Below are 14,189 nucleotides of genomic sequence, written 5' to 3'. Positions count from 1 at the left end.
ACTCTCGTCCCCGCTCGGTGCTGGGCTGGCTGCAGGGGGGCATCAGGATTGTTTGTCGGAGGAGGCGGGGGCGGGGGCAAGGCGGTGGAGCACGACGGCGGCGAGAAGCATCTCAGATGGAGCCAGGACACCGGAAGACAAGCCGGCACTTAAAGGCATGCCAAAGTCCCGGCTTGCCTTCCGGTGTCCCGGCTATATCGGACAGTCACAATCCTGCTGCCCCAGCCTGCAGCCAGCCCGCCCGACCTGCTCCCTGCCTGGACTCGATTCTCATACTCCCGCTCGGTGCTGGGCTTAAAGGGTCCCCTCCCCACAGCAGCCAGCCCACCCAGCCAATTCCCCCACCACCACTGTGGTCCAACAGGCCAGGTGTCTTACGTTTATGGCGGACATAAATGCGAGACACTGGTCTGTTGAAACACAGCGGCAAGAACGTCCCTGCCGCTTCCGTGCTCCGCCGCCTCGCCCCCCGCCTCCTCCGACCCACCGCTGTGAAGAAAAAGAAAAAAAACACACATACAAACCTCACAATAAAAATTAATTTTTTATTAAAATTACAAATTACAAATTAAATTCAATAAATTTGAACCCCCCCCTCCCTCCATCGATCCACCTTTTCCAGCGTGGAAACTCTCTCAACTCTCGTCTTCGTCCGCCCAACGTAAGCGTGCTAACGTAAGCGTGCTCTAAGGCTGATTCGCTGCTCCCCGATCAGGAGGCGGGAGGAATCAGTGCTCTTTTGCATATGAAAGAGTTCGCTTGTTAACTCCTCCTAACTTTTAAAAGGCGAACAATTCCTTAGGCAAAAAGAGGCCCGAGTTCTCTGGCCTCCTCCCATAGTAACACTGAGAGCAGACACCAAGCCACTGTGACTTGAATCTGGTAGCAACTACCTGGCTTAATTATTGATAAAAAAAATATTTTAAAATTCTCCTTTCCCTCAGGAGACTGGTGAGGCCCCGCTCCCCTGCCTCTAGTGACTGCACGTCCCTGCATCACAATGAGTAACTGGAGAGCTGGTGTTTGATTCATCAAAACTTGAAACCTCAATTCTACCTCCTGAAAAGTTTCTTTTCAGGAGGGTGGAATTGAAGTTTCAAGTTTTTTTTAAAAAAAAATGATACGCTATATTTTAGTCCTTGGGATAAAGCACATAAAAATGTGTTGATTTCGGCAATGCATTCTTGGAATGGTGGAGTTCAAATGTTCAATTCCGAAATTAGTTGACTCAATGCCAGGTACACATTTAAAAGTTAGTGATAGAGCTGGCAGCATATCAGTACGCGGTGCTTTTCAACCCCAAGGGGATTTGACTAGACGTATATTGCAAACAATTTTCTGAGGGTCACAAACACCGACCGAAATAAACAAGGCTATAAGGGGAGAGGGATAAAAGTAGATTTTGGCTCTAGAAGCGCGGAGTTAGAGACACGAACCTAGGAAGCATCCAATACACAGCGAGTATCAGGGGTCAGAAGTGGGTTGCTCCGGTTGGTCCAGTTCAGCCAAACCGTAGTTGAACGTCAGGCCTGGGTCGCAGAATTGGCAGTGACCCAGCGCCTGCTACGCCCCGAACCGGTTCCCTCGCCCCCGCTGGGCCACCGCCACTTGGTTTTAGTGACTGCTCATGCACAGTTCACTGTAAATTGTTCTGCGCATGCACAAAGAGCAATTCTATTGAACGCATGAGTGCAGTGTGTGTCTGGCAACAAGGTTGTGTGTGGGTGCGGAATAGTAGTTAAAACTGGCGAAACCCACCCCTGCTGGGGTGTGTTTAAGTGTGTCAAATATCAAGATGGCAAACCATGGCCTATTAAATGGGCAAAGCCTCAACCACAACATTATGGCTGCCATCTGAGGAAAGAAGGACTTTCCCTGACAGAAAAAAAAGATCACGTGGGAGAGAGTCACACATTTTCCAGCAAGAAATCTGCCACAAGGGTCAATGGTATTGTGGGGAATGGATAAGCGGATCTAGGAAGGAGGGAAGGAGGAGAGAGAAGGAGACATTCTCCTGTCATGATTTGTCCTGCAGTGAGTTGCCCGGTGTGGAACCGACATTGGAGACCACAGCAAACAACCTGGCAAGTGGCAACCAACTGTGTTGTCCCCGCCTGCAGACAGCTGGGATAACTTGTCCACTGGTTTCCATCGTCTTGTTTTAAAAGAGGTAAGATTTAGTGGGTTGGTATGAGAAATAAGTATGTGAGCTAAGCCAAAAACAAGCACCTTAATGAAAACACAACGTTCGTGGTTTTGAATCCGCCGTAGTAGTGCCATTTCAGTTACCGAGCCACTATTGCAGGAAGTTTAAATTCCAGTTTCTATAAACCCCAGAGAGCAGATGCTCCAAGTCTGAGCAACAAGACGTTAATAAGCCATATGTGACAAAAAGTAAGATGGCAACTTTGGGGGCTTAATGTGTCTTCTAAACTCTGGGGCATTGGCTGAAAGTGAATAAGGTCAGACGTAACTGAACACGAAACTGAATTGGAGTCTGTTGATTAACATGAGATGGGACCCCTTGATTCTGTCACTCTGAAGGTTAGACTGCACATCTCCCAGAGGTCCAAAAGTGATGTGATTTTTAATTTTAATTAAGGGAACCGGGAAAAAGGGTCTGCACATTTTATCAGTCCTGGGAGATGGGAGTATCTAATTACATTCCCATCCTAGTCACCTTCCTTCTTTCTGAAGGAACTATTTCCAGCTACTCCTAATGTTTAAAAAATGCATCTGTATTTTCCACCCCCTTGTCCATTGTGGTCTACTTAAGATGCAGGTCAGGCTCATAAAATGTTGGGGCTGAGTGTTATGGAGGGATTCAGTTTATTATGCGTTCCATAGTGCTATTGATCACTGATCTCCCTTGCCATGTGTTTTTTTGGCTGTCAAAGATAAAATGAAAAATTGGAAGCTCTCCTCTGTTCTTGGGATGGGTGATGAATACCAAATTCCTGGCACTGATGCTTGGCCGTGTCCTTTCTGTGGGACTTAGGACCTGTGCCAGTCTGATACCAGAGTCAGCAATGATTTCATCTGGGTCTGCCACAATAGCACCCAACTCAAAATAGCTTTCCACTAAGAGGGCGTTTGACCAGAGTGACCTAGAGTGGAGTTGTCAAGTGATAGGTGTCAATCTATAGCCAGCTTATTAAATCAACAGGTCTCTCTGTTCAACCTTCACTCAAGGAAGAACACCCGGGCTGTCTGTATCTCTTCACACTTTTCATTGTTTCTGCTCTTGCAATATTATGGGGCTCAGCGAGCAGGAATGGCAGAAGGTCGTAGACATCTGGGGCAAAGTGGAACCAGATCTCTCTTTGCATGGACAGGAAGTCATCATCAGGTAAGCAGAAATTAGGAACGGAAAACTGAGTACCAACATTCCCGAGAAGCCAGCATGGTGGCGCTTTAAGGATCTGCTTGGCATGGGGTTCAGAGGTAGAAGAGAAAGAGATGCAAACTTGCTGATAAGCTGGAAATTATTTTAATTTTGTTATCCTCAATTTTCATTGACTTCTTTATTAGATAAGCCCTTGGAGGGGAAAAAAAGGCTTTCAAAGGAATTGAATCTATGGCTGAGTGAATTATTATATTATTATTATTATTATTATTATTAATAATAATAAAATAGGGTAAGTGCTTTTACTCCTTGCTGATTGAAAGTGCTCCCCATCCATCCCTGAGTGGGCACAAAACTATGCTAACATAAAACTTGTGCCTCATCTTATACTGCCTTTCCTTTTGAGTTCCTGCCAAAAGGTGCTTGGCTGATTTGTGCATCACTCATTATAGGATGCGGTGGCTCAGTGCCTAAGAAACTGAGCTTGTTGATCAGAAAGGTCGGCAGTTTGGTGGTTCGAATCCCTAGCCCTGCTTAATAGAATGAGCTCCTGTTACTTGTCTCAGCTTTTGCCAACCTCACAGTTTGAAAGCACATAAAAAAAGCAAGTAGAAAAATAGGAACCACCTTTGGTGGGAAGGTAACAGCGTTCCATGTGCCTTTGTGCCAAGAGCCAAGGTGGCGCAGTGGTTAAATGCAGCACTGCAGGCTACTGCTAGATCAGCAGGTCAGCGGTTCAAATCTCACCGGCTCAGGGTTGACTCAGCCTTCCATCCTCCCGAGGTGGGTAAAATGAGGACCCAGATTGTTGGGGGCAATATGCTGACTCTCTGTAAACCGCTTAGAGAGGCCTGAAAGGCCTATGAAGCGGTATATAAGTCTACTGCTATTGCTATTGCTATTGCTATTGCTTTGGCATTTAGTCATGCCAGCCACATGACCAAGGAGAACATCTTTGGACAGCACTGGCTCTTCGGCTTTGAAACAGAGATGAGCACCACCCCCTAGAGTCAGGAACGACCTTTGCCTTTACATTATAGGCAAGGTGGGAAAACTAACAAATAAGTAACAAATGCTCAATTAACATGATTCTTCTCTGGACAATGCAGCGAAACAAAAATCAGGGTGCCCCATCTAAAGGAAAATATATATTTTAAAATGCCATTAGTGTAAGTTAACAAACATTAACAATGTTAGGATTATGTTAACAACCGGGCCTCCTCTTTCCCCACAATAAAACGCTAGAGCTCTGTTCTGTATCTTCTCCATCTGTTGGGAAACCTGGATAGATGTTGGGGTCGAAAATAAGGAAGATAGTAAAATGAAGGGGATGAAAGGAACTTAGGAAGCGTACAAAATGCTAACAGAGAGAGGAAGACTTGGAAAAGAAAGGATTTTACTTTGAAACTGGCTTGTGATCAGTTTGGAGTGTGCATGGCCATGATTTTCAATATTTGCAAGGCTCACCGCTGCTCAGCTGGCCTCACTGTCAGATTCACGAGTGGGTTCATGAAAAATTCATCTTCACACACCTTCATCTTCTGTATAATTTGGAACAGTAGGACCATCACAGAGAGGCAATATTTGGGCAATGGCAACGACAGTTGGAGGAAATTGGTAGCAGTGGGGAATAGTACAAAAAGGGTCACTGAAGTTAATACCAGACCTGTGTGTTTTCTACCATCTGGCTTAAGTAGCAGAAGACAGGGAGAATAGAATAGGATATGAAATATGTTTGTCTTTTCCATTGATGGATGTATCTCAAATCATCAGACCTTTCTGATCTTTCATCAGCTCTAAATTTGTCCATGTCGTTGTACATAGTTGACCCATATCAACATTTCATTAGACTATCAACTTGCTTAGTTGCTTTCCATTTGTTGATTTCTCATTTCCGTCTGTTTCCTGAGCCATAAGAAGATAATATCTGAAATTTAGATATTTAAATATTATTTATAATATGGCTCAGTTATAGTGACAATGCAGCTAACTATCTGCCTAGGAGATCATTATATCATTTTAACAATAAATACTGGAAAGAGAAAAATAGAAGACAGATTCATGAGGCCATGTAAAAATTACTAGCATGATACAATGTGTAGGGTACTTTTCCCTAATCTGATTGATCTCCAGACTTCAATACTTCAATACCCTAAACAATAACCTCTGACTAGAACACTTTTTGTGGCAAGACAGTGTTATGAATACATATCTATGTAGTCTAACATATTTAAACATGATCACTGCTATTGAGTTTGATAGTCTCAAGCATGCCTAACATTATAGCTTTAATCAAAATTATGGGCAAAATTTCCTTCCTTCTGTGATCCATAATCCTATTGAAATTGCCTTTTGAATCTACTTTGTTGAAGTCTGAAAAAAGATGGGCATTTCTTTTTTTAATACTCAAGGGGAGAGATAAGTTGCAGGAGAGCCACATAACTATGAATGAGTGTCTAAAAATGGAAATCCCACACTCTTAGGATCTAGTGAAAGGGCAACACTCATAATTCATCAGCTTACTATACCACCTAAGAAATTTATGTAAACAGGGTCTATAAAAGTATCTAAAATGAGTTTGTAGGCTTAACTGATATACGTGGCTATAGGTGATTGAGGACTCAGCATCACTGACTTGCTTCTTCATGGGTTTCTCTATAATTGACAGGATGTTCCAGAATCACCCTGAGACTCAAGAGCGCTTTGACAAATTCAAAAATTTCAAGACTCTGGATGAGATGAAGAGTTCAGAAGAACTCAAGAAACATGGAACCACCGTCCTCAGTGCTTTGGGTAAAATCCTGAAACAGAAAGGGTCTCATGAAGCAGAACTAGCACCACTGGCACAGACTCATGCCAACAAGCATAAAATTCCAGTCAAATATTTAGAAGTAAGTATGTACATGATGAGGATGGTGGTGCAGCCATGCCAAAGAGCTAATTATTAAGCAGAAAAGGAAGGGTTTGTATTCCGAGCATGTGTAGGCCTGCTTGCTAAATTTTAGAATGGATATAGGAAGTTTTGGTGAAATAAAGGGGCAATTTAGAAGTATAACATTGACAAAAATAATCTTTCAAGGGAAAGTTTATTTATTTTTCATCAGACAATGACATTACAGGTCTGATAGCATCTTTTTGACCTTGGCTGATTTCCTCAAACAAAACAAGTTCCTGCTGGGTTAACTACTAAATAGATCAGCTTCAGAAAATCTCAAGACAGAAGCTTAGATTGGGAAGTCCAAGAAGAAGGCAGTGAAAAATAGTTTCTGCATCATTGCTGTTCAAGAACACTATATGAACATATCCAGTGGTGGGATCCTGCCAGTTTAAAAACTGGTTTGGTGATCGCGTGCTTTGCGTGCCTGCATGTGCTCTGCACACGCCTGCACCTGATGCACGTCCCACATGCCTCAGCAGTTTTAACAAAACTTACTTTCCACGTTACTTCTGGGGCAGTGATGGTTTCACATTTTTTAGAACCTTTTTTGTAGGTGTGGCCTGCTTTGAGGGAGTGGCTTGCCGACCATGTGACTGGGTGGGCGTGGCCAACTTGTAAAATGTGGTGAAACTCACTTAACAACGCTCTTGCTTAGTATCCAAAATGTTGGTTCAGAAACTCTGGCATTTGAAGCACACAAGTCTTAAAGCTGTCAAGTTACAAGACCCTCGCACCCCTAACCCTTTAGAAAAAAAACCCAGGGGTGTTCAAACTTGACAGCTTTAAGACTTGTGGACTTCAACTCCCAGATTTCCTCCTCTCGCTCTTCATCTTGATGATGTGCAGAGGGGGGGGGGAGGGAGCTGGAACCGGTTCTAAATGGCACGGTAGATTTGTGGAACCTCTTCTGTAGAAGAGGTTAGAACTGGCAGGAACCCACCCCTGGATTACACCCAAGGTGCCTATTATTATTGCTACTCCCTTTGCTCTCTTTTTGCCACAGCCATTTTATTTTTATCTGCAGGGTTTTTTTTATTTTGTGATTTTTATCCGGGTCTTTCTCTTCTGATCTGCTGTCTTCAAGTCTAACTTAAAAATTCTGTTCTGGGGAGTAACGTAGTTGAGGCGTGGCAATCAGCTGAGGGGATATAGGTAAGTAAAGCGCAGGTTGGTGGGCGAACCTGATCATCGGAGTGAACCGGTTCTCTCCCTAGCTGATCGTCAGAGCTACCGGTTGGCCTGAACCGGTCCAAACTGGCTGAATCCCACCCCTGAAGATATCTATAAAATCAACAGAGGGGACTTTACTTTTTAAAATGGTGAAGGTCCAGGTTTACTACTAAGACAAAGAATCTCTGCCTTATTTGCAATTAGACTTTTTGACCATTGATGCTAGCCCAGCTTGAGCAGGGAGTTGGACTAGAAGACCCTCAAGATCCCATATTCTATGTTCTAAATAGAAAAAGAAGTAAATATGCTGCCACACCATCAAACTTAGTAGTGACTGCCCATACAGTGAAGTCTTGCCCTAGGAATATAAAATTGATATTGAATTTGTTGAGAAATCATCAGAAGATCATACTGTGGCAGTAGTTATTGCCAGATAAATGCTAAGTATGGATTACCCAAGTAGAAACTGGACAATGCAATCCCTAAAGGATAATATTTGTAACTCAGGATTGAATTGAGGGGTTCTTGGTGCTGTCTGTGCTTGTTTGTTTTCTGGCAGAGGTTTCATTAACCAAACTAAGTAATATCTTCAATGATAGTCACTACACTGATGATGTTACTTCGTATGGGTGATGAAATGTCTGCAAGGGAAGAAAAAAAGCAAGTCAGAAAGGACCTCAGTGCTACCCCCCTTATTTGATTGAAAATGCTACCCTTTGATTAATAAAAAGGAAAAAGGAAAAAAGAGAAAGCTGTAGTTTTTAGTAGCTGAAGAGCAGACTAATGTCCATTCCAGTTTAACAGTAGTTCTAATTTGTTGCACTGGGAAGGAGACGCCATGTGAATAAATCAGCTCAAAGTACATTATTGAGGGTTCAGTTAGCATGGCACAGTGATTAAATATTGGATTATAATCAAAGGGACCTGAGTTCAAGGCCATTGTAAACCATAGAAGCTCAATTTTGGAGGGAGAAATAGATTGCCTTTTACTAGTGGGAGAAAAATAAGAATTTAAATCTAACAAATAAATATACAATGACATGTATATGCAGTTCATATGCAGACATTGAAACATGCAGTTCAATAGTGAATATAAAATAGTTTATCCATGGTCAAATAGTCTAACTTTATATTTCTCCTTTCTGCTCTGCACAATCTTGACCTTTAAATCATTCTTAAGGCACCACTGGCTTTGATCTTTCATCACTCTTTAGCATTTAGAAGGCGTCTTCAAACGTTTCACCAGCTGACTTTGTAAGCCCCAGAAAGAAACATTGTCTGTGGATTTCGTGTTGGAGATGTTGCATGTCCTTGATTAATCTTTTGTATTCCTATTTTGGCAATCTCAATTTTGTTTACTTCCATGCCTTCAAACTCTATGTCAGGTAAAAGGGGTTTTAAAAAGTTTTTATCCATTGAAATTTATATCCTTTTGGAGACATTAGTTACAGGTAGTCCTCGACTTATGACCACAATTGAGCCCGGAATTTATGTTGCTAAGTGAGAAATTTATTAAGTGAGTTTTCACAACTTTTCTTGCCACATTTGTGAAGTGAATCACTGCAGTTGTTAAATTAATAACATGGTTGTTAGGTGAATCTAGCTTCCCCATTGACGTTGCTTATCAGAAGGTTGCAAAAGATGGTCATGCGCAGTGGTGGGATTCAAATATTTTTACTACCAGTTCTGTGGGCGTGGATTGGTGGACATGGCAGGGGAAGGATACAGTAAAATCCCCATTCCCACCTCACTCCAGGGGAAGGATACTGCAAAATCCCTATTCCCTCCCGATCAGCTGGGAATCAGGAGGAGAATAGATGGGGGCGGGGCCAATCAGAGGAGGTATTTACCGGTTCTCCGAACTACTCAAAATTTCTTCTAGCGGTTCTCCAGAACTGGTCAGAACCTGCTGAATACCACTTCTGGTCACATGACCCTGGGACACTGCAATCATCATAAAGGTGAATCGGTTGTCAAGCATTCAAGTGTAAATCGTGATCGTGGGGATGCTGCAACCGTCATAAGTGTGAAAACTGGTCATAAGTTACTTTTTTCAGTGCCATTGTATCTTTGAACAGTACTACACAAATGGTTGTAATTTGAGAACTACCTGTATTATTCTTTCAATGTTTGGAATTCCTTAAGATAAAACAATATTATAGTCAACCTAGCCATTTTAACTCTTTTCTGTCTGATCCTTTAGTTCCCTTATTGTCCATTTTTCAAACTTCACCAAGCCTCCCTTCCTAATAATGGATTTAGTTCCATTTCAGTTGTTTCTAGTGGGTATATTATTCAATTGTATACTGGTTTTTTTCCCCAAATCACAGAGCCCAAAATAACCAAATCTGAAACCTCTCTGTTCTCCAAATCCATTTAAAACTTTCTTAAATTAATAACCTTTTTGTTTTGCTTTTTGCTACATTTTTTGTACAGTACATTATTTTAAAGTCGTAAGTCTCTGCTCAAAATTTCTTAAAGCCACAGAAGGTAAAACTTACCAAGTATTCAAATTTTCCACTTTGAAGGTCTGCCATATCTCTAAAATGGCTAAACTGACATTTCTGAGTGAGATTAGAAAGGGAGTTTGGTTGACTTAGCCTCCTCATGAAAGGCTCTGCCACTGCTGAGAGCAAAGATGTCATCTCTTTGTCATCTCTTTTGCCTCCCGGTGCTCAAACCTGTGGGAGACCACTGATTTACGTGAGAAGTTGTAATACAGAGCACTCTTGAGTTATCTCCTGGTCTCTTGCTCTCTGGAGAGATTTAAAGGACTGGTCTACTTGCCAATCTTTCTTTCCTCACAGTGGTCATCTCTTATTCGCAGAAGTGTCAGATGACTCACATTGGAAGCCCAGCTTCTTGTTACTTTTCAATAGAATATGTAAAATATTAATATATGGGATAATTGAAAATGCACATTTAAAAATCACAACAAAACTGTGAAAATGTAGCGAACCCTTACTCCTACATTTCTTTCCCATTCTCTGCTGTGTAAAACCCCAATAGGAAGGTTTGCAATCTTTTGGAAACTTGTTCCAAAAGATAATAAAATAAAATAAAATGAAAACATTTTTTTTTCTTTGACAAGGTTCAATATGTACTTCTTAGCTAACAGATTAGAAAGAAAGGTCAGAGAGAGGAGGAATGTATGGCTCAGCCAGATGATCTATTTTACAAAGCTCACTTAACTTCAGGAATGAAATAGATCCCAATTCTAGTTAAGGGGGAAAAATGTTGCAGAAGTGTGAGTACTACTTCCTATATTGTTTCCACTACAGAGAAAGGAAGAAGATATAAATCTATTATTCTGCTTGAGAAACATTTTTAAAATGTTTCTACTTTTGAGTCGCTGATACAAATAATAAACACGTTTCTCCTAGCTTTGCAAATTTTCAAATACTGAAGAAGTTGCAAAGGAGCAGGTATAAAGCAGAAGGGTTCATGAATGCCAAGGATCTGTGCCTGGACAGTTTTAGAATAAAATTACACCTCAATTATAAAGAAACATTTTAACTAGGGGTGGCATGATAGTTGTATTCCAGTATGTGAGAGATTGCCACAAAGAGGAAGGGGTCAAGTTATTTTCCAAAGCACCTGAGGGCAGGACAAGAAACAATAGATGGAAACTAATCAAGGAGAGAAGCATCCTGGAACTAAGGAGATACTTCCTAACAGTGAGGACAATCAACCAGTGGAACAGTTTGCTGTCAGAAGTTGTAGGTGCTTCATCATTGGAGGTTTTTAAGAGACTGGACAGTCACTTGTCTGGAATGGAATAGGGTTGCCTGCTTGAGCAGATGGTTGGACTGGAAGACCTCCAAGGTCCCTTCCAGCTCTATTCTGATTGAATTGTTTCAAGCTTCAGTTTACATTAGTGCTTCTGAATCTTAGCAACTTGAAAATGCATGGATTTCAACTTCCAGAATTCCGCACCCAGCCATGATAGTAATGCAAAATATTAGATGTTATCTTAAATATGAATTATGCCACAACTTCTCAACTCAGGAGTAATAGCATTATTAGTGCATGTATCTGGGTCCATTAATTCAATAATGCAATAATACCAACAGGGTACATAATTGTCCTGGGAAAAGGATATTCTGTTCTTGGAAACCAAGAAGAGGATGTGGAGCAACAATAACATCACCCCTGATCACAGGAAGTGCAGTAGAAATAAATGCATATTTCCTCATTCTCTCCCATGAGAAAGAAATAACTTTTCCCATTACTAGTGTCCCCGGATAGCAATAACATTGATGGCATTAGCAAAGCCTTCTAATGTACTGAACCCAGAGGTGGTATTCAGCAGGTTCTGACCAGTTCTGGAGAACCGGTAGTGGAAATTTTGAGTAGTTTGGAGAACCGGTAAATACTATCTTGCCCCCCCTCCCAATCTATTCTCTGCCTCCTGAGTCTCAGCTGATTGGGAGGGAATGGGGATTTTACAGTAACCTTCCCCTAGAGCAGTGTTTTTCAACCTTTTTTGTGCAAAGGCACACTTTTTTCATGAAAAAAATCACGAGGCACACCACCATTAGAAAATGGTTAAAAAATTTAAATCTGTGCCTATATTGACTATAGGGGGTGTTTTTCCCACGGCACACCTTACACTATGTCACGGCACACTAGTGTACCGCGACACAGTGGTTGAAAAACACTGCCCTAGAGTGTGGAGGGAATGGAGATTTTACATTATCCTTTCTGTGCCATGCCCACTAGTGGTGGGATTTCAGCCAGTTCGCACCACTTCAGGAGAACCAGTTGTTAACTTTCTGAGCAGTTTTGTGAACAGGTTGTTAGAAGAAATCATTAGGGCAGAGAACCAGTTGTTCAATTATTGAATCCCACCACTTATGCCCACCAAGCCATGCCACATCCACCAGAACCGATAGTAATTTTTTTTAATCCCACCATTGACTGCACCTCTTTAGAGATCTTTTCATTCAAACATAAAGAATGTATGAGGTTACAATATGCATCTCTTCAGTTGTCAATTGACTACAATTCCTAGCTTCTTTCATATCTGTTGGGAATTGTAGTTTAGAACATTCTTCACTCTGATAGCCAAGAGTAAAAGAGCTGTAATGCTCCAATATCTAGAGAACTTTGTACCAGTGGTGGGATTCAATTTTTTTTTTACTACCGATTCTGTGGGCATGGCTTGGTGGGCATGGCATGGCTTAGTGGGCATGACAGTGGAAGGATACTTTAAAATCTCCATTCCCACCCTACTCCAGGCGAAGGATACTACAAAATTCCCATTCAGCTGAGACTCGGGAGGCAGAGGATAGATGGGGGTGGGGCCAGCCAGAGGTAGTATTTACCGGTTCTCCAAACTACTCAGAATTTCCACTACTGGTTCTCCACAACTGGTCAGAACCTGCTGAATAGCACCTCTGCCTTGTACCTCTGTCCCACCAGTAGAGATATGGATGTGCCAACCTTTGACTTAGGTCTGAGACACTTACATGTTAAGAGAAAAATGTTAAATATATATTATTTATGTTTTCTCATTTCTTGCCCTGACCAAAATTAATGTAAAGCTATCATGTTTGCTGCTTTGGTGTTTGACATTTACTTGATATTTTCACTTTTTGTCTCTCCCTCCCTTTTTTTCTTATTCCTGCCCTTATTTCTCTATACCACCATCAATTCTTCTTATGTAGTTTATTTCTGAAATCATCATTGGTGTCATTGCTGAAAAACATTCTGCAGAATTCGGGGCTGATTGTCAAGAGGCAATGAGGAAAGCCTTGGAGCTGTTCCGTAATGATATGGCCAGCAAATACAAGGAACTTGGATACCAGGGCTAGTAAGGAAAAAAGATGTCACCACCGAGAAGACTTAGTGTGGATAGGTGTGTGGTCAGTTTAGGAGAATATTTTCATGTCATGACAGGAAAATAGCTTGAATAAATTGAATTATGTTAATGTTACACTTGAAGGTGGCAAGATATATTGCTCAAAATCTCTAATGTCTGCTAAGGTCATTTTGGCTGAGACGTAAGGGAATAAAACCAATACATTTGTAGGATATCTAATGAGGTCAAGAGGGAGGTTTAAAAACCTAGAAAGTTGGAGGTGATAGGACTGGATATGTAATCATTACACCCAGTGGTGAAATTCATTTTTTTTTACTTCTGGTTCTGTCGGCGTGGCTTGGTGGATGTGGCAGGGGAAGGATACTGCAAAATCCCCATTCCCTCCCCACTCTGGGGCCAGCCAGAGGTGGTATTTGCTGGTTCTCTGAACTACTCAAAATTTCCACTACTGGTTCTCCAGAACCTGCTGAATTTTACCCCTGATTACACAACTTTTTAGTTCAGTGGAATGTTCCTCAAAATCACCACCTACAGCCAGGTTCTGATGACAAACAGGGAGGGAAAATTGGGGAGCAGATGCCATGCGGTATTCGTGGTTCACTGATTTAAATGAGATCTGCCTTGGGATGGATAATCATCTGCTCCAGTGTTCTGCATGTAATTAATGAAATTAAAATTGAATTACATTTTAATTAAAAGTTGCCCAGTTTATTATGAGTATGATTCTGATAACACTCAAATGAAGCACATCCCTTTGTCTAAAAACAATTCTATGCTGCTGCTGCAGCTTTAAGTGTGATGGAAAGCTTGCCAACTTCATGTGTGGTTTGGGTTATCAACTGCGGTTCTTTTTGATCTTCAGCACTTCTTAATAAAATATTAATCATGTATAATAAAAACAGCTGCATTTA

General features: G+C 41.5%; 1 protein-coding gene across 1 annotated transcript; it reads left to right on the top strand.

The window, feature by feature from the left end:
• Positions 1–3,191: 3,191 nt before the first annotated feature.
• MB (myoglobin) lies at positions 3,192–13,596 on the top strand. Its single transcript, XM_032222165.1, has 3 exons — positions 3,192–3,349; positions 6,015–6,237; positions 13,124–13,596. Exons 1-3 carry the CDS (start codon positions 3,255–3,257, stop codon positions 13,268–13,270), a joined length of 465 nt encoding a protein of 154 aa, XP_032078056.1. The 5' UTR covers positions 3,192–3,254; the 3' UTR covers positions 13,271–13,596.
• The last annotated feature ends 593 nt before the right edge of the window (positions 13,597–14,189 follow it).

This window comes from Thamnophis elegans, chromosome 7 (genome assembly GCF_009769535.1).
Source record: "Thamnophis elegans isolate rThaEle1 chromosome 7, rThaEle1.pri, whole genome shotgun sequence".
Taxonomy (NCBI): domain Eukaryota; kingdom Metazoa; phylum Chordata; class Lepidosauria; order Squamata; family Colubridae; genus Thamnophis; species Thamnophis elegans.
This window is presented reverse-complemented; position numbering and strand designations above follow the sequence as displayed.

Excerpts from the sequence above, each read along its gene's own strand:
- MB (XM_032222165.1), top strand. The coding sequence starts at position 3,255 with ATGGGGCTCAGCGAGCAGGAATGGCAGAAGGTCGTAGACATCTGGGGC. Across the intron at positions 3,350-6,014 it reads GGACAGGAAGTCATCATCAG|GATGTTCCAGAATCACCCTG; the intron begins GTAAGCAGAAAT and ends TATAATTGACAG. Across the intron at positions 6,238-13,123 it reads TTCCAGTCAAATATTTAGAA|TTTATTTCTGAAATCATCAT; the intron begins GTAAGTATGTAC and ends CTTCTTATGTAG.